Source organism: Camelus dromedarius, chromosome 17 (genome assembly GCF_036321535.1).
Source record: "Camelus dromedarius isolate mCamDro1 chromosome 17, mCamDro1.pat, whole genome shotgun sequence".
Taxonomy (NCBI): domain Eukaryota; kingdom Metazoa; phylum Chordata; class Mammalia; order Artiodactyla; family Camelidae; genus Camelus; species Camelus dromedarius.
This window is the reverse complement of record NC_087452.1, coordinates 39,183,642-39,205,249: the sequence shown is the minus strand read 5'-3', so window position 1 is coordinate 39,205,249 and position 21,608 is coordinate 39,183,642. Positions and strand designations below refer to the sequence as shown.

General features: G+C 36.2%; 1 protein-coding gene across 3 annotated transcripts in view; it reads right to left on the bottom strand.

The window, feature by feature from the left end:
• The window catches only part of ULK4 (unc-51 like kinase 4), a 449,508-nt gene that overhangs the window by 404,141 nt on the left and 23,759 nt on the right, over positions 1-21,608 (bottom strand). For all 3 annotated transcript variants that reach the window (XM_064496686.1, XM_031470033.2, XM_064496685.1), the window contains exons 13-17: positions 17,854-17,958; positions 15,521-15,581; positions 13,976-14,157; positions 13,075-13,121; positions 6,129-6,207 (exon numbers count right to left, since the gene is read on the bottom strand). In XM_064496686.1, the coding sequence (XP_064352756.1) occupies positions 6,129-6,207; positions 13,075-13,121; positions 13,976-14,157; positions 15,521-15,581; positions 17,854-17,958 (474 nt within the window). The remainder of the gene's footprint in view (positions 1-6,128; positions 6,208-13,074; positions 13,122-13,975; positions 14,158-15,520; positions 15,582-17,853; positions 17,959-21,608) is intronic.

Genomic DNA, 21,608 nt, shown 5'->3' with positions numbered 1-21,608 from the left:
AGCACAATAGATGGTACATGGAAAAAAAACAATTTCATTTACGCACATAAAATACATCCGTCCTCAACAGAGCAACAAGTATCATTTGTCCTTCAAAAAAGTTCTAAGTTGGAAATGAGGAGTGTGGAAAATAAAGACCATGACAGAACATACTGTATACAGTTGTTCCAGGAACGAAAAGTCACAGTGTGTAAGGCACCAGGACAGCAGAGGAAGCAGTGCAACTGCGCAGCGTGAATAGCGAACAAGAGCCCAAGTGGAGCAGCACAACCTCTAACAGAGACAACAGAACAGTTGACTGACCCTACGCACAGCTCATCATACCCTGTGTTTAGAGTTCCAAAAGCACCCAATGTCCAGAGAGAGTTAACTAATGCTTCCAATCACCATATACCCACCACTTAACATGAAATTCAATTCTAAAACCAAATCAGAAGGCTGAATAACAGTATCAGTATTCTTAAGCCAAGAATTCTTAGGAGATGACATCTTTTGCGCAACTAAATCACAAAATGTGATTATCCTACTGAGGAAAAATTATGACATCAAAAGCAAAATAAATTTGAAAATTAGATTAATTTCAAAATAATAATGGTGATAATGTTGCCTAGCATAATGAACTTAGTGAATTAATCTGCTGAAAATGAACAGAGAAAAATGAAATGGCAATTAATGACAGTTAATACATTGATTAACATGTCATGAACTACCTAAAATTGTGTGTTTCAATTGAGAAAAAGGTTAAAACAAGGGAGTTATAATCCATAAAACTTCTTAAATTATTTTCTTATTGTATGCTTAACATGGCAGTTAAAGTGACAATGCAAAGGAAAAAAGATGTTCATTTACAAAAGAGGTATTTGGTATCATTTCTTTAATCAAGTGACCCAAGTAAGTACAACTAAGAGGAATTCTAACACTATATGCTTCCTGACATTATGAAATATGAAGCATCCAACTTCACCTATGGTAGACGCTTATCAAAAAAAAAAAAAAAAGCTTAATCTGAATCTAATCAAGCCTTTAGACCTTACAGTTTATAGGAAATTCAGGAACAAGAAAATCAAGTTTAATGACACCAAGAGACAATAAGTAGATGAATCTAGAACGTGGGACATTCTGTAAAACAACTGGTCGGACTCAAGAATTCAATGTCATGGGGAAGAAACTGGGAAACAAACCCAGAAGAAATAACAAAAAGAATCCAACAGTGCATTATAAAAATGTAATACATCATAAACCCAGTAGAGTTACTTCTAAGAATGTGAGGGTGGTTTCATTTTAGCAATGCCAATGATATAATCCACCTATTAATAGAGATACAAAGAAAAACCGTACAATCACCTCTATAGATATCATGTAACCAAAATCATTCATTCATGTTAAAAATAAAGAACTTCGTAGACAATGATTTAACATGATTTTATACCAAAACCAAATAATGAGAATATAGAGCAATGAAAATTCTCTTTTGTTGGTGAAATGATTTTAAATTTATAGAACTTTTTGGAAAACAGTTTAGATGACCCTCTAAAGTTGAATATACACACACGCTATGACCGAGCAAGTCTAACTCCTAGGTGTATCCAGTAGAAAGTTCACGTAAGTGCACTGAAATGTGCGTGCAAGATTTATTTATAATAGCCAAATATGGGGAAAAAATGTCCATCACCAGTGGTGTGACATTCATTTAATGAAAATTAACTACAGATACCTAAAACCACAAGGATGAATTCCACACACATGACACGTATGTAACAAAGTCAGTCAGATACCAAAGAATACATGTCATATAATTCAATTTAAATGAAACGCAAAGCGGGCAAATTAATCATAGTATCAGAAGACATGACGGTAGTTACCTTTAGAGCAAAGGGAGGAAACAGTGATGGAGAGAGGTTTCAAAGGGTCTCCAGGTGTGCTGGCAATGGTCTGTTTCCTGAACCAGTGGCAGTGACCTGGGTTTTCACTTTGTGACAATTCAGTGAGCATGAAATTTATGTTTTCTACATGTTTCTGTACATTTATAACTCTTCCATAGAAAAGCATTCCCATTTTTAATGAAAAAAAAAAGAAAGCACAAAATAATTCCCAAATCTCTAAACCCAAAGTATGTAACACAAATTGGGAAGATATATAATTATATATCATATTGGTGACAGAAGTAAAAAGTGAAGATTTGAATTGACTTGAAAATTCAGTATTTTGAATGTACATATCATCTAGTGGATTATGTCCCAATGACCAATAAAAAAAGAAACAAAAATATCTTAAACTGCACTTTGTAGTATTTTTGTTAGTAATAACATAGGCATTACCTTGTAACTATTTATTCTAAACTACAGGTTAAAGAAAATAATTGTTAATGCCATTAGCAGCCAACATTTTCAGCTTATGAGAAAAATAAAATTTTTAAATCAAAAAGGTAAAAACTTCTAAATGTGAATTAGAAGTATGGGTGTAAATAAATTTGTGATTTTTCCTTTTAAGAAGTATATCCTACCTCTTACCCTTGAAAAGTTCTAGAAGAAATGACAATCTCAGTAGCAAAAAGCACCCCAACCCAGATTGTGTTCTCTAAGTACCATTTTCAACTAAAATTAAACAGAACTGACTTCAAAACTAGGGTTAAGTATTCCCAAGATAACCCTGTGAAGTTTTACTGACAGAAAGCAATTAAGTTTTATCAGAGACAGAAAGAAGCAGGGTCATGTAGAAAGGAGAGAGGAGCAAACTCAAAAAGCCTCCCACTGGACTGAGATAGAACAACTGAAGCATCAAAAAGGCTAATGACTATAAAAGATTAAAATTCACAAATGTACATATATAAATCTGTAATTTCTTAGCAACACCAAAAAAACTCACTGGACACACTAAGATTACTAAGGCACAAACTTATTGTTCTGAACATTGGTCTATAAAAGGAAACCATCATTTATCTTGTCATTGTTAAACAAACTATATTTTAGGATAAGCAATCAAGTGATATGGGCAAGTTCTTCTATAAGACAATCTCCCAGCTATAAATGAGAAAGGAATTATAGAGTGAGAAAATTATCATTTTTGCAACCCTAAAGGACTAATGCATCTAAGCAATGCTTGGCAACGGATGCTAAAACTACTAAGTCCAAGAGGGATGGGCAAGTTCACAATGGTAGAGCTGACAACACCGGACGCCAGTGAGCAATCACAACATCACTAAGAGTGAGGCAACCAGACAGCATACGCATCTCCCTGTGAGGCAACGGGAAAGACACAGCACAAAGTATGAAGAAGTCCGGCCCTCCTCCACAGAGCTGAACACAAACCTAATCAAGACCGTACATTCACCAGCAATTCACAGGCACTACAGGTGACAGAGGACCATGACGGCCAAAGGGTAGAATAAAATTCCCAACATCCCAGCTTTGGCTAAAACAAATGACGATTTGTCTTGGATAAGTAAACGGCACTAAAAAATAACAGGAAAATGTCTGAAATTAAGAGACGTAAGAGTCACGTTATCTATACAGGACCTTGTTTCAACTACGGCTCAACAAAACATTACAACACGACATGGGTGAAACCATCAGTAAAATGTCAACACTGACTGGGTATCAGATGGTAACAGGGAACCACTACTGATTTTGTTGGTATCGGTATTGTGTGAAGAGCATCGTGGTTTTGTTTTATAGAAGCCTTTTCTGTTAGATATATATAGGCAAGTATTTATGAGTAAACTCCGGTGTCTGGGAATTTTTTTTTAAACACTATAGCAAGAGAAAGGGGAAGAGGGGGAAAGACAGAGGGAAAACAAGGGAGTGGGATGGGGAGGGTGAGTCAGAGAGTGACGATGGACAACACTGGCAAAGTTCTAATACTTGTTGTCTGTGCCTTTAAAATGCCTACAGACTCTTCAATCACGAGTTTTATTGTCCACTAGTAGTGAAGCTACTGGAGAAAACAGGACACGTTTCACATGTGAAAATTTATTCATGACTTACTGAAAAACTATGTATGAACACACAATTTTGAGTGCTACAGAAACCTGGTCTCACGAGTCCTGAACCTAAGACCCACCTATCATCCCCATGGGGTTCCCAAACCCTGAAATGACTGCACTGTTCCACAGAGGCTGTCGTGGCTTTTGTTCACCTGAAAATGCAGCATTTACCAATGGAATAGAGCCACAGCTCATGCAGCAGAAACTCCAAAAAAGAAAAACAGGGACAACGCGAACACAGTATCACACCTCTGCCAAGCCTACTTCTTAAGTTGAAAGATAAATTCTTAAACCTGTAAAACTTTGTTTCCAGTGTTTGAGTGACCTCTAGTGGCTATTTCAAGTGTCACAGCCAACTGCTCACAGCAGGAATCAACCTTGTAAGAGATGACAGAATAAAATAAGGCATCACAAAGGAGCACCTGGCACAATTTCAAGTCACTCTGTAAACTCCTCGTTATCCAATGGAACTTAATTCATAACAGAGTATGTTAATTCAAAATAGTTTCCCAGAAAGCTAAATATACGCTACTTTTTTTTTTTTTTAATGAAATATGACTTTCCCCATGGTTCATTTCAAATTTCATCAAATACTGGCAAACACCCAGAAAGGGACAAGTGAAGAAATGAAGGATCCGAGAACTTCGGGAATTAACAAACACCCCAGCCTCCTCTTTCCCCGCCTCAGGAATGCCATCTTTAACATGGGGCAGCAACAGGAATTGGGGAAATACTGAGAACTCATGTTACCCAGTCTCCGAAGAGAGGGTAACACTGGCCAAAGAACTCAACCTGAGTGAGCACGGGGACAAGAGCTAGTCAAGAACTGCTGGGCCAGACGCTCCCAGGGGCAGCAGCAACAGCAGCTTCCAGAGGGACTAGGCCACAGGCATAGAGCCGGGGCTGAGCTGGGCCCATCACACAGGGTGACTGCCAGGTCCTCAGTCATTATAATGCCTTCCACCCAGACTTGGGGGAATGCCTATGGTAAAACATACTGTCCCATCAAAGCTACCAGAGTCCCAAGCACAAGGATGCAAGTGGGGCTGTGGGCAGCCTCTCAGCTCCAATCCCAGCCTCTGGCCTGTCTTCCTCAGACTCTGTGCCACCAGGCTCCACAAAGTCTCCTCTTCTTACCACTTTCTCCTTCCTTCAGGAGTTCTTGCCCTAAAAGCCTTGGTTCTTTTCGCTTGTTTTGCCCCTGATACTCTTAGTCCAAGGGACAAAAATCTACCAGTTAAATGTAATACACATTAACACGATAGACACAAAGTAGTTTTTAGCGTATAAGGACATTAAAAAGGCAGTACAATGGTAGCACTCACTTTCTGGGATTCGAAATTACTGAGTAATTAAGAAGGGCTTCCCAGTAGTAGCATCTGAAACAAGTCATTGATACAGTTGTCCCTCAGCATCTGTGCGGGGACTGGTTTCAGGACCTCCCACAAACACCAAAATCCAGAGATGCTCTCACATAAAATGGTCTAGTATTTGCATGTAACTTATGCACATCTTCCCATATACTTTAATTTATTTATAATACCTAATACAATGTCAATGCTATGTCAATACTTGCCAGCACACAGCAAATTCAAGTTCTGCTTTTTAAAACTTTTTGGAATTATTTTTCCTGAATATTTTCAATCCACAAACGGTTGAACGCACAGATGTAGAATTCGTGGATATGGAGGGCCAACTATATTTGAAAGCACCTTTTGTGCACGCATAGCAGTTAAATACAACAATCGTTGCCAGAAACTATTGACATTTGATAAGAACAGTAAATTCAAGGTGGAGAGCCAAAATATTTTCATTTGAATTACAAGCTGGGCTTCAACTAGAAAATACATTAGTTATAATAAAATGTCAAGACCACAAAAAAACTATTAATGAAATAAACCTTACCCAAAAATCATTGAAATTATGATGAATAGTGCCCACAAGCCTTGTAACTCCATCACACCATCTTTAATAATAGAGTATGTTGTAAATGAGCAGCTGTGTTTAAGTCTAAACACCTATTGGGATCATTTTATAACAACTGCCACAATTCCACAAAGAAAACTTAAGGCCAATGAAAGCTACGTGTTCTAAAATCAAGAACAATCTTTGTCATTCCTAACATTTCAGTAATAAAAGAAATTACCTCAATAACTGGTGTATTTTCTTGGAGCTCCGTTGTGTGCGAGGCCAGTAAACCAATCACCCGAGCAACCTTGGCCCTTCTGTAAATGGAGAGAAAATAGGTTCTGAAGTGGAGGGTTAGGGACCAAGGAAATTGACCTCAGTTACTTACATGGCAGTTAAAAGCATTACCATCAGCTGGAAATGGAATGAGACAGGGTGAGCATATGTTCCCCCATCTATATGGTCCAGAGAAATGCTCCCTTCGTGTACATGGGGACACCTGAACGCGATCCCCTCTGCAGCACCGTTTGTAATAGTGACCAGAAATTTAACGAGCTGTGCTTTAATAGAGAAACGGAAATTAACATTTTTTAAAAGGCCTTAGAGAAAGGGAGGGAAAAGTAATTACCCCTATTATTTCTGCATACAGCAGGATGTGGTTAAACGTCTTTATTCTACTTATTAGTAGACCAGTGATTTTATACCAAAGTAGTAAATAATTAGTAACAGAACAGTTAAATAGACATGTACAATTCACTTTAATGGAAATTTTTACAATCTTAATTCTTACAAGTATTATTGTCAGGGGGAGGGTAGAGCTCAGTGGTAGAGCGCATGCTTAGCATGCACAAGGTCCTGGGTTCAATTCCCAGTATCTCCATCAAAAAATATATACATTACTGTAAAAATTCTAGTTTTAGTGAGATTTTCCATTTCATTATCCAGTAGAAAATGAAGTTGGTGTAATATCTCTTCAGGTGATTTGAAAAAGTTTATTTCACAGAGAAAATTAGTTTTGATGACTTTTTAATTGGGAAAAAAAAGGCTGAGTGTGAGTTGAGGAGAACCATGCTCTTATTTAGTGATGCCTGTGTGTCCCTCAGAGAGCCTCTGCTTTTCAGGTTCATGAAGTAAACTACACAGGACTTGTAGGAGGAAACAGACACAGAGAAGTACCACAGGGAAGTGCTTATGTTGTCAGAAATCTAACATACACACAGTTTTTATGTATTTCAGTGCTTCTTGGATTAGCCACTCAAATCTTTTAATATATACAGATTAGAGAAGTCCTAGGCTTTTCCATGATTACCATACTGCCTCTGAATAAAAAGATTATACTTTAAAAATAATCATTTTGAAAAAGATCTGGTAGGACAATTGACCAAAAGTTACAAGAAAAAGCTTTCAGTCACAGCTCTGCCATCAAGTAGTTTTATGACCACAGGTCAAGTAATCAGGCTTCAGTTTCTGGAAGTAATTTAAAAGTACGGGTGGATTAACTTTTAAGTTTTTTCACAATGGAAAAACAAGTGCGTATTATCCAAAACTAACGAATTAGAGGATGCAAAGCAAAAACTTATTTGTCTCAGTTTAAAGACAAGCCCAAAACACTTATGAACTCTTGAAGCACTTTTTTCAGGCTACAAAATTAAATAACGGCCACCAGATTTAGTCAACTAAAAGAAAAATGTATCACAACATGCCTATTCCATATTTTTCTCACTCCCAATGGAAACAGTTTCTATCAGAGAACACAATACCTTAAAACTCTTACCTTCAAAGTATGAACTATTCAAGGTACTAACAATATTATTTCTCAGTTTATACCAAATACTTACATAACCTCTACCTATACATACAATGCTCTCACAGAACCGGCTCCTCCTCATCACTGAGGTTTCTTCTTAAATGTCACCATGTCAGGTGTCCCTAATGACCCATCATATTTAACTCAGCACCGTCCCCACATCCATGACAGCATGTAAAGCTGCACTGGCCAAGAAACCTACATGCAGTAACAGAAATATGCCATACCTACATTGTTCAGTACAGGGTCCACCATATGCATGTGACTATCGGGCACGTACAGTATGGTTAGTACAAGTGAAGAACTAAATATATATACAAACACACAATTTACTTTTGTTCATTAGTTTGTTTAAGGAACTAGTTTCTTATTAAAGTATAGTTGATGTACATACGATATATAAATTACAGGTGTACAGTATAGTGATGCACAATTTTTAAAGATTATATTTCATTTATAGTTATCAGAAACTATTGGCTATATACCTTTGGTGTACAATATATCCTTCTAGCTTATTTTATACATAATAGTTTGCACCTCTTAATCCCCTACACCTATCTTGCCCCTCATCCCTTCCCTCTCCCCACTGGTAACCACTAGTTTGTTCTCTTGGAAGCCACCAACATGTTCTTCAGAATGTGAATGGATAAATAAAATGTGGTACATGCAGACAATGGGATATTTGGCACTTAAAAGAAATGAGCCATCAAGCCATGGAAAGACATGGAGGAACCTTAAATGTACATTACCAGGTGAAAGAAACTCAACTGAGAAAACTATATACCATACAATTTCAACTATATGACATTCTGGAAAAGGAGAAACTATGGAGATAGTGAGAATTTTAGTGGTTGTCAGCGGGATGAATAGGAGGAACAGAGCAGGTTTTTAGGGCAGTGACAATAGTCTGTATGATACCATAACGGTGGATGCACATCATCATACATGTGTCCAAACCCACAGCACATACAACATGAAGAATGAATCATAATGTGAAGTAACCAATGTACTAATAAATGTACCACTCTGGTGGGCGATACTGACAACTGGGGAGGTGATGCACAGGTGGGGGCAGAAGGTATGTGGGAAATCTCAGTACCTTCCCCTCAATTTGCTGTAAACCTAAAATTGCTCTGAAAACTAAACTCAATAAAAACAAAAGATGAATTTTATGATATGTGAATTCTATCTCAATAAAAGAGCATGAGAAAGTAAAATAAAATGCAGAATTTAGGGGCATCAAATCCCACATCCATCTTATAGGAGTTTCAGAAACAAAAAAAAGGATGAAACAGAGGTGAAGAAATGATAAGGAAACAGGAAAGCTAAAGAGAGGCTGAAGTATTTAACAGACTAACTGCCAAAGTAAATTAGTAAAAAGAGGTATCTAGACACATTCTAGTAAAATTCTGCAAGCCTGGAATAAAAAGAAAAAATACTTTTTCACTGAAAAACAAAATCAAACTAGTCACATTACGAGAGAAAGAAAAAGACAGGTTGGCCCTGGAGTCTTCCAGAACTACATTCAACAAGTGGGAAAGAGAAAACTCCAAAGCATGGTCAGAGTAGAGTGTGGCTAGAAGGTCTCCTTCAGCCCACTGTGCCTGAGCCCTGAACCACAGCCACAAAGCTTCAAGGAGGGAGTAACTCCAGAACCAGAGCCTCTGAGAGATAGTCTTAAAAAAAAAGAAAAAGACTACTGAATAATGAAATCCAATCAACTAAGAGGCAGAGCAGAGCAAAGGATTTACAAATGGAGAAACCGCATTTTAAAAATTGACAATGAGCATTTACTTTATTAAAGTATCAAACATTTACCAAAAATTAGAAAAATCCTCCCCTAAATTAATATCAATCTCAAGGGACAGTAAAATAATTTTTTAAAAGAACAAAGTTGAAATCATATTTTCTGATTTCAAAACTTACTACTCAAGACACTGATATTCACACAAAGACAGATAAATAGACCAACAGAATAGAAGAGAGAGCCCAGAAACAAACCCTCACCAGATACAGTCAAATGGATTATCAACAAGGGTGCCAACACTATTCTATGGACAGAGGACAGTCTTTTCAACAAACAGTGCTCGGGAAACTGGACATACACATACAAGAAAGTCAAAATGGACTCTTACCTAACACTGTATAAGGAAATTAACTCAAAATGGAGCAAAAACCCAAATGTAAGAGCTAAAACTACAAAGCTCTTAGAAAAAAGCTATAAAAGTTTTATGACATTAGACTTGGCAATGATTTCTTGTACATGACATGAAAAGCGCAGTAAACTAAAGAAAAAATGACAAGCTGGGTTTCACCAAAATTTAAAACTTTTATCCATCAAAGGACACTATCAATAGAGTGAAAAGGCAACCCACAGAACAGAAGAAGAGATTTTAGGTCATATACCTAGCAAAGGGTTAATATCCAGACTATACAGAGAACTCCTATAAATCACCTATAAATCAACAACAGAAAATAAACCCAATTAGAAAATGGGAAAAGGACCTGAACATTCTCCAAAGAAGATAAACAAATGGCCAATAGGCACTGAAAAAACGCTCCACACTACTAGTCATCAGTGAAATGCCAAACAAAACCACAATGACGTACCACTTCACACCCATTAGGATAGCTACTATTATTTAAAAAAAAAACAAAATTTTAATAGGAAAAAAACAAAGAGGATGTAGAGGAACTGGAACCCTCATGCATTGCTGGTGGGAATGTAAAATGCTGCAGCCACCATGGAAAACAATACGATGGTTTCTCAAGACCATGAACATAACATTATCAAATGATCCAGCAATTCTACTCCTAGATGTAAACCCAAAAGAACTGAAAGCAGGAACTCGGACGGATATTTGTACACCAATGCTCACAGCAGTACTATTTGCAATAGCCAAAAGTAGAAGTAATCCAAGTGTCTATCAACGGATGAAAAAAGAAACTGTGGTATATTCATATGTGGAATATTATTCAGCCTTTAAAAAGCATGACATCCTGATGCATGCTGCAACGTGGGTGAATTTTGAAAACATTAAGGTAAGTGAAATAAGCCCAACACAAAAGGACAGACATGTGATCTCACTTATATTAGGTACCTAGAATAGGGAAATTCATAGAAACCAAAATTATAACAGATTAGCAAGGGTTGGGAGGACAGGGAATGAGGAGTTACTAGTTAACAGGTAAGAACCTCCATACAGGATAATGAAAAAGTTCTGGAAATTGATAGTGACTGTGGCTGCTTAACATGTGAATATACTTAATGCCACTGAATTAAACATTTAAAAATGGCTAAAATGGTAGTTTTTGTTATGCATATTTTATAATTAAATTTTTTAATTAAAATATTATGCATTATTATATATGAATTATATCTCAATAAAGTTGATTGGCAAAGTTTATAAAATTTTATAAATACCCACTGTTGAAAGGTCTAATAAAAGGGCATTTTTACACACTGACTGGGAATGAATGTTGATACAATGTTTCTGCAGAGCATTTCAGTAGTTTATCAGAAGCCACAAAAATATATAATGCTCTCTATCCCTTAGTCCTAATTCTACGAATCTGCCACAAGGAAGAAAAGAAAAAAAAAGATAGGCAGAAGGATTTAAGCACAAAAGTGTTCATCAATATATTGTTTACAATATTGTAAAACTATCCCAAAATAAGGACAGGGTAAATAAAATGAGCAAATATTCATAGTTTATAAAAAGAAGTGTATCTTAAAAAACTTAAATAACCAATAACATTAAATAATACATAATGTATGTTATAAAGGGAAAAGAAAAATACATAATATATGTTATAAAGGGAAGAGAAACTTACAAAATTATATGATGTTATTTTGTTATTCTATATGCTGAACAAAGCCAAGGAATAAACCTTTTTCAACAGTGATTATCCCCAGCTAAGGTAAGATATCAGATGGTATCCAGGTGATATAAGCCAGGTTTAGAAAATACCTTCCTGGAAGAAGTGGTATTTGAATGGAGAAAAGAGAGTAAAAGAAGTCTCTAAGCAGAGTGCTTGTCTATTCATCATTTTCCTCAAATTAAAAACATTTAATCTTCTATCTAAAAAAAACAGAGAAAACAGTAGTACTTGGAAAGGAGTAAGAATGGTCTATTTTTTGAAAAGTCAGCAGGGGGCACCCCATTCAAGGATATAATTTAAATTTTAGCTGAAGTGTTAACAATTTTGTTGGTTTCTTTCTAGTGAGAATACCACAAACCTTCTCAAAGTTTTACATGCTCAAAAATGACCTAAAACTCCTGTTTTGTAATGCTAGATTTTACCTTGGGAGAGTAACACTAGAAGATATTTAAGAATAATTGCCCAAAAAAGTGTTTTGTGAACACCTGTTGTTTCCCCCATATTTTGCCAGTATGGAAAAATAATTACTATCCCACCACTAGCACATTTCACAAAATCCCTTCACCTTGTCTTTCATGTGCTTCTCCATAATGCAAGATAAGTAGGCTTGGTAACATCAACTACAACTTCCAGACCCCCAAAATATATGAAGCACCCTCTAAGGACCTGTGCAAGGTATTTCATATACTTTTCTCATTCAAAATTTAATTATAAAGAATATATATGCATGTAAAAGTGAATGACCTTGCTGTACACCTGAAATCAACACATTGTAAATCAACTGTACTTCAGTTTTTTTAAAAATTTAATTGTTACCAAAAATCTATGAAGCAGATACACTATCCCCAATTTACAGATAAGGAACTGACACTCAGCAGTTATGGTAATTTCCCTGGGGGCAGATTTGTGATCCACACCTACGTCTGTCCGAATCCAAAGCACTTTCGTCATCCCACCGAGACTCCCAGGAAGCTGAGACTCAGAAACAGGTCATCATCTGACCAAGTCTCACTGGCGACCAGAGCCTTCTAACACTTTATCTCATGTGCTTTCCACCATGGCATGCTGCCTCCACAATAAGCAAGGACACATCCTTCCGTCAGGAGTCTACAGGTCAGAGTCTCATTAGATTGTTTAAACCATCTTAAGGAAAAACAGAGTGGCATGGGAAAATTCTTTAGGAAGCATAACTAATTAAAACACACGGATAAGTGTATTTGATAAAAGAATATTCAAAAGAGTAATGATTAATAAATTTTCCAGACATATTATATATAGTATTCTAGGATTATATAAACTATTAGCATAAGGACTATTTTGAAATCTTTTTAAATTTACAGTTGGGATGCTTACAGAAACTGCCTGTGATTAAGAGTTGTCATCACTTCAGAATATTTTCTGGGAAGTATTTAGGCCTATGTAATTTTGATAAACATCTTTTAATTACTTAATAAGATAATGAAAAATAATTTATTAAAATATAAATGTTACTTACATATCCCAGTTTGGAGCTATTCGCAAATGCTGGATTAGCAATTGGAACTAGAAAAAAATTAAGATGTACTTCAATTGTGACATGACACAGAAAGCGACCGCTATATTAACAAATAAAACCTGTATACAAATGAAATGCAAATCATGCACCAAGGAAATATTTACAAAGATGCAAAAGCACTGAATATGTAAGATAAAAAATAAAAACTAAGAATAAGGACTTTCAGTTTCTCCAACTCAATTATATTCCCTAAATTTGCCCCAGCCGCTCACTCCACACACACACACCAAGTATCAAATAAGGAACTTAATCATCCCGGAAGCAAATCAACTTAAATTTTTTCAAGCCGGTTCCCAAATGAAGGTCCACAAGGGAAAATGCCCCCAACTGCTGTAACTCCTTTCTGAGGATGACTTTGAACGCTCTGCCAAATTCCCATGGTTTCATCGATGAACCAAGAGAGTCCAAGAAATAATATTACCAGGAAAAAAGGACCAAGGAAAGTCTTAGAGATTCAATTCTCCCTTCAGTGTCCCATCAGAAACCTTGGAGTTTACCAGGAAGACCCAGTACAAGAGCCCCACTCCACAAGGGTAGCTCACTCCAGCAGCTGATGCAAAGATCTCTACCTTATGACTTGAGAGATTTAAAAAAAAAAAAAAAAAAAACCTTACAATTATTACAAGTTAACATAAAACGCAAGCGGAGTGTTACAAAACAAGTTCAAAAACACTGTCTACTCAACTGCTTTTAGATGTGAGCATTCAATAGAGGATATTTTAGCAAACCTAACATCTTGATCTATCACTTTTTTCATTGTAGTTAAATTATGATTTCAGCGCTTGCTTTAATTGCCATAGAAATACGAAAGTCACATGCACAAGGCCGGTGCACTACCTACCAGAGGGGACTGGAGGAGCCTGGTGGCCACCTCCCTGTGACTGGCCACCACGCACAGATAGCAAAGGAGATTGAGCTTGGCTCGGGAGGCCCCCGTGCTCTTCTCGGTGGAGTCCATCTGTGAGCACACTTGTTGCAGAAAGTCATTCCAGTCTTGGTCTTTTAGAAATACTAATTTATCCACTGAAGAGGAAAGAAAATATTCAAAGTGGCTATCATGTGAAAAAGGATTGCTGAAAGCATTACAAGAGAGATAAAAAGGAACACAGAATTTCAATAGCTAAGATGAGGACCAAAAAAAAAAAATCACAGCTTTATACTGTCAAAACCAAAAATACTCCAAAGATGTCACTACTTTTACGTCCTCTTCATACTCATTTCTTTTACCTATGGAGACTTTCCAAATTATGTCAATGGAAAACTAGGCTCAAAAAAAGAAAATGAGATGCCTCAAGGAGAATTATCCTGCCACCAATAATATAACAAAAATGCAAAATTAAACTGTACTATGAGAAAACAAAATGGCCTTTGTATAAATAAAGCAATCAAGCCTTCAAATGTTGGAAAAGCCAGAAATTCTACAGTTGTTGTAAGGTTCCAGTGAAATTATGGGTAAACATAACCAGGTTAATATGATAGCCAAAATCATCTGGAAATCCCCCATCCAAATCCCCATATAAACAAAAGACAAGAACTGGGAAATGAGATGTCATCTAAAATTAATACAGTTTCACATAATTCCTATCTTTAAACAAAATAAGCTATAATAATGATAATAATAATAATAATTTCCTAAAATAACTCAAAGTAAAGGGGAAAAGGGAAGGAATATTACTTTGAAATAATAATCCTCTAGGTTTTCATAAACAGTGCTTCTACTTGGCACAGTTTATTTAAATTTGAACATATTTTATTTTGAAGTTATTTTGATTTGATACAGATTCTATTCTAGTTATGATCAAGAGTTTTTTTCTGGATCTAGTTTAACAGCTTAAAATATAACTTAACAAAATACACCAAAATTTAAGGAAAAAAGTCTTATATTCACCCTAAATAAGACTTTCCATTAGGAGAAAGGAAATGTAATGCTCATCCTTTAAGAATCTCCAGAACCTACACCATCCCCACAAAAGTGAACCATCTGACCCTGTTGTCAACTGCCCCACACCCTCAAGTCTTCATTCTGGTCTCCAACTGTCTGCACCCACAAAAGCACAGATGTTGGAAATTCAACCAGCTTTACAAGGGGGAGGGCAGGGGAAGGGCCCACTCATTCATCAGGAAAACTCACCCAGCTTCATGGGAACTTTCCCACCCACAAGAGTACAGCTCACACCCCAGACTCAGCCGAGCAAGGCCAAAGCCTGGCACAAACAGACTACAGGTTGTTTCTAACTTATATGACAATGCCCCAAGATTACAGCCGGTTGGCAAGAAAATGAAAATGTGGCTATTCATAAATAAAATATTCCATTTGCTATTAAATTTCTTATTTGTATCTGTCGGCCATGAATCTAAGTGCTTGATAAGCCCTTTTTGACCCTACCTGAATGTGCTGGTAGATGCAGAATCTTTGGATCAAATTTAATTGGTGGCTGTTTCATTATCTGTGGTTAAAAACAAAAAAAAAAAAAAAAAAAAAAACCTTTTCATATCAGGAGACAGATACCTGTCTCTGTCCTTTATCAGATTATAACTCAATGAGGACAGAACATTGTAAAATTTGTCACAAGAATAAGCATTCAATAGAGCCCTTTCAGATTAAAATATACAAATACAGATAATGTATAAAACTAAAATTACTTCAATTGACATCTGCAATAAAATAAAGCTTCATGGCAAAGAGTTGCCCTATCTTGGCTTACTCTTAAGCTAATTTACCTTAGGTTACAAATTCAGTCATTCAACAAATATTTATTGGGTACCTGTCAGAGTGAGGCACTATGCTAAGTGCTAAGAGGGATACAAAGATGTAAAAAGCATGACCCTATTGCCACAGAGCTGACCCTTTGGTTGAGAAAATAAGACACACACTTGTTAAACAATAAAGAACATAAAATATTTAATTTGGGGTGAAAAACAGATAGGACAGAATCACAGACAAAATATTTCACAGAGAAATTTTTCTAAAAAACTAGAGACTACAGCAAGGACTTTAGGTTGATATAGTCAGGGCAGGGTTTCTGTAAGAGCTGGAAGGTGGGCTGAGGTCTTGCTGAAGGGTTAGGACTTGATGGTTGAATTAGAGAAGATACCACTCCATGAATTAACAAGCATATGATTTTCTTGAGGAAAGTGAACGAAATGTGTGGTACCTGGGTCAGTGAATTTGGAATAGCTGGGGAACTTCAATTTGAGACTTTAACTTTAAAATGCAACCATCATTTCTATTTCTAACCTCTCCAATATCCCTCTATACAGCATTTTTCAAATGTTCGCTGGTAGTGTTCTTGCCTAAAACATATAACCTCATTCTAACTCAGAAATGCTTAGACAAACCCAAATTGAGAGACATTTTACAAAATACTTGTCCAGTACTCTTCAAAGTGTCAACATCATGAAAGACAAGGAAAGAATGAGAAATTACCACAAGACCATGAAAGACAAGGACAGACTGTAGGAAACTAATGAGGCCTAAAAACCGAGATGTGGGATCCTCGAACGGAAAAGGGACATGAGTGCCACAACCAGTAAAATTCGAGTGAGTTCGGTAGTTTAGTTAGCAGCACTGTACTCAGGGTAATTTCCTAGTTTTGCTAACATCCTATGTTTTTCTACAATATTAACATTAGGAGAAGCTGGGCAAAAGGTATACAGGACTGCTACTATTTTTGAACCCTTTTTCTGTAAGTCTAAAATTAGTTCAGAATAAAAAATTTTTTTAAAAAACTAGGGTTTCCCAAGAACAACTATGGCTATAAAAAGAAAGAAACGGAGAATATGGTCAAAAGATAGCACAAATTGTTCTGGAAGTTCCACTGGGAAAAAGCTCCATTAGACATTAAATTTGGCATAGTATACAGGTACTCTGCCAGATAACTCATAATAAGAAATAGCTACATTAAGAAAAATAGCTGCATAATCTACATTAAATGTTGTCTACCTAGTCAATAAATAAACATATATCCAAGAACCCATTTGTTCTCAACTGTAGTAATGTTCCCCAGTGAGATGAGAGGAAACAGACATCAATTAAGAAAACAGACACTTACGAAAAAAGGAAGCAAGAAAATCAAAATAGAGGATAGGTGGTGAAATGTAAGTGGGCCGGAGACTGGAAATGAATAGAAAACAGAGGAATGCTGAAAAACTAGGTTTTGTTTAAGGAGCGTAATCATTCCCTAGAAATACAGTACTGCATTCCAAAAATGTGAGGCAACAAAAATCACATAGGGTTACAAGTGCACTGTAACCATGACTGCCCACCATCGACCGTGCAGCCCTGACAGCCCACGAGAGGGTGTGGTCTCCATGTGACCTGCCAGCCCACCCCAGCCTGGTGAACACTGCTCGCTGACATCTGCCTTCACAGCATCAGTGACGAGAATGTTTGGAGTGATTTGCCTAGTACTATGGAGAAATGAAGGGACTGAGGCTAAGGTCTGAGGTCTACAAGTCAGCATGGGCTCCTCAGCCCATGAACTGGTGGGAGGCAGAGCTGCTGCCGAGGAGGAAGAAACCTTATCACTCCAGCGAAGCAGAAAGTGATGCAGGAGGAAAAGAGGGTTACAGACAGGGTGGGAGTTACAAACGTAGACGTGTCACACGAATGAAATAAAAAAAGACAAGAGGAACTGGCAAGAATACAAGGGAGAGGGCACTGGGAATGAAGACACCACACAGATTTCGGCCCTCGGTTGTTCGGGCATCTTTCCGCACCTTGGGATTGTCGAGAATTGGGGTGACGACAAGATCTGAGTCTGTGTAAATGAGCTCTCTCATCTGGGACTCCAGGTCCTGTTGACTCAGCTGCCCACTGGCAACCTGAAAGAGTAACAAAAGCTCGACTTTGTTTCTGTGACCAGGGACAAGCTTTAAAAGACAGAGCTAATAAGATGCTGAGCAGACACCACTGAGAAAGGTCACCTGTGTCAACGGGCCTCCACTGCTACTCAAACCGCTTCCACAGACAGTCTCATCTGATCTTCACACAAGTCCTAAATCTTGTGCATCAGTATCCCCATTTTTTACAGATGAAAAACACAAGGCTCAGAGAGAGTACTTGCTCATGTTTACCACGAAGGCCGGATAGGACTAGAAAACAGACCTTCTACAGTTTGATTTTCTAAACTACAGTGAAGCAAATCAGATTTTCAATTACCAGCATGGTTTTAATCTTTCATCCATCAAACATTAATCAGTTTATTCCTGCTTCACAGAATATTCAATATGAAGTTAAAATTACAGCATAAAAACATTTCAGACTGAAGTACTGACCTTTCAAGTATTAAACCTAATTAAAGTGGAGTTGACACATAATGAAAATGATTAACCAGATGTTCGCCATCCGTTATTCCTGAGACGTTTCTTTGTGCTCTCCTTAAACACAACTTTTATTCCCAGTGCTATGCCTTACTATTTCATAGCAAAAAAAAAAAAAAAAAGGATTTATGCATTAAGAACTTCCACTGAAACACTGACCAACAAACTGCTAACCAGAAAACCAAATCAGCCATGTGAAAGATAAGAAGAAAAAGGTATTACTCAAAACTGAGGTAGGGGCATGAGCTGATCAAGTTCCTTTGCAACTTAAAAGATAAACATATAAGAAACACGTGAGGAATATGTAAAGGAAGAAACTTGTAAAAAAAAAAAAAAATGGTTAAAGAACACGGACTTTTACAACAGAAAGACTTGAAAGAAAAGCCAAAATGAAATCAACTGAAAAACAGTGAAAAACTAATCTAAGAATTGGTAAAGTAGACCAATTAGAAAAGTATATTTATTATATGCTTATATATTATATATTAATTTCATATATATAAACTGAATGTATGCACAAATAGCAGGTTATAAAAATGTAACATCCCATTCACAATAGCAAAAAATAAACTTGAATAAAATGAAGTGCTCAGGAATACAGTGATCAAAAACAGTGAAGACTTACTAACCAAAAAAAATTACATTATAAAATTGTTTTCTTGCTGAAAAATGAACATGTATGTATAGAAGAAGGGAACAACTCTTCTACATATTTCAAGTGTTCTGTAATTAAGTAATTTTAGTTGAATAAAAATATATCATTTTAAAAATTATAAAACTCCCTTATAGTATTTATTAACATTTGTGTAATTATAATTATGCTTCTATAATAGCAAATATAGTTATTAATTTGTTAAGTATTCTCAAAAGGATTACATACACTCCTCTACAATAAACATCTGGTAGAAGAAATTGAACATCTATCACATTTCAGAATGCATTTTTTACCTTTACACTGATTTTCTATCTCACATATAATGAATTATTAGCACAGTGAGATTTTATTATAACCTATTTACATTTCATTTCAATGCAGAATTAAGTTTCACATGGTTGAAATGCATTTCACATTACATAAAAATTACAGTAACAACTAAAAGCAATTACATCCACCAAGCAGTAAGTACAATAAAAGATAACTTGAAAAAATTTTAATTCAAAAATGTGTCTGCACTCAAAACTGTGATTGAAATTAAAGAAGATTTCAATAGCAGCACTATTTACAATAGCCAAGACATGGAAAAGACCTAAATGTCCATCGACAGATGAACAGATGAAGATGTGGTATATATATACAATGGAATACTACTCTGACATAAGAGAATGAAATAATGCCATTTGCAGCAACATGGGTGGACCTAGAGATCGTATTAAGTGAAGTAAGTCAGAAAAAGACAAATATTGTATGATACTGCTTACGTGGAATCTAAGAAAAAAATGATACAAATTCTAATTCCAAACCAAAAATAGACTCATGGACATAGAAAACAAACTATGGTTACCAAAGAAGAAAGGGTGGGAGAGGGATAAATTAGGAGTTTGGGATTGACAGGTAATTAATATATATAAAATAAACAAAAAGGACCTACTATATGGCACAAGAAACTATATTCAATTTCTTGTAATAACAAAATGGAAAAGAATCTGAAAAAATATGTATGTATGTATATGTATAACTGAATCATTTTGCTATACACCTGGAACTAACATTGTAAATCAACTACACTTGAACACAAAATAAATTTTAAAACGCACACACACAAAGGAAACCTAATAATAAAGATCCTATGCTCTTGGAGGAAAACTTGATACTGTTAGCATGGCAATACTCCCACACTGCCCTAGAGATTCAACACAATAACACAATTGCTATCACAATCCTAGCTGGCTTCTTTGCAGAAACTGACCAACTGATCCTAAAATTCATAGGAAAATGCAAGAGACCCAGGAGAGCCAAAAACTAAAAAACACTCAAGAAGAATAAAGTCAGGAATCATACTTTGTAATTTCAAAACCTACTAAAAAGCCACCACAATTAAGACAGTGTGCTACTAGCATAAGGAAAGACATACAGATCAATGGCATAGAACTCAAAGTCCAGAAATAAACCTTCACATTTACAGTTGATATTTCACAGGAATGCCAAGTCAATGAAATGGTGGAAGAGTCTTCTCAACAAATGGCACTGAGACAACTGGACATTCACATGTAAAACAAACAAGCTGGGCCCCCTACCTCATGCCATATACAAAAACTAACCAAAAATGGGTTAAAGATCTAAATTTACCTGCTAAGCATAGGCGTAAACTTCACAACCTTAGAGTAGGCCATGGTTTCTGAATTACGACATCAGGAGCACAGGCAATAACACACACACAAAAGATAATCTGGACCACATCAAAATTAAAAACTTCTGTGCTTCAGAGGACACCAACAAGAAGTGAAAGGAAAACCCACAGAATGGGAGTCATTTCCAAATCATTTATCTAAGATATACAAAGAATGCCTACAACCCAATAATGAGCAAAAAGTTCAAATAGACATTCTTCCAAAGAAGATAGGCAACTGGCCAATAAGCACATGAAAAAAAATGCTCATCACTAGCCAATAGAAAAATGAAAATCAACACTACGGTGAGATAAAATTTCACATCTCGCTAGGATAACTATAATCAAAAAGACCATGCAACACTATTCACAATAGCCAAAAGGTTGAAGCAACCAAAGTGTCCATCGAAAGATGAAGAAATTGGTACATTCACACAATGGAGTATTATTCAGCCTTAAAAAAGGAATGAAATCGACACATGCCACAACGTGGATGGACCATGAAGACATTATGCTAAGTGAAATAAGGCAGATACAAAAGGACAAATATTGTATGATTCCACTTATATAAGGTTGCTAGGCAAATTCATAGAGGCAGAAAGTCAAGGGGTGTAGGGAATGAGTACTGGTGATGGTTGCATAACAATGTAAGTGGACTTAACGCCACACTTAAAAGGGTTAAAACGGTAAGTTTTATGTAACATAAATTTTATCACAATTTAAAAAAAGACAGTGACAAGTTTTGGTAAGGGTGTGTAAAAACTGGAACCCTCATAGGGTGCTGGTCAGAATGCAAAATGGTGCAGCTGCTTTAGAAAACAATTT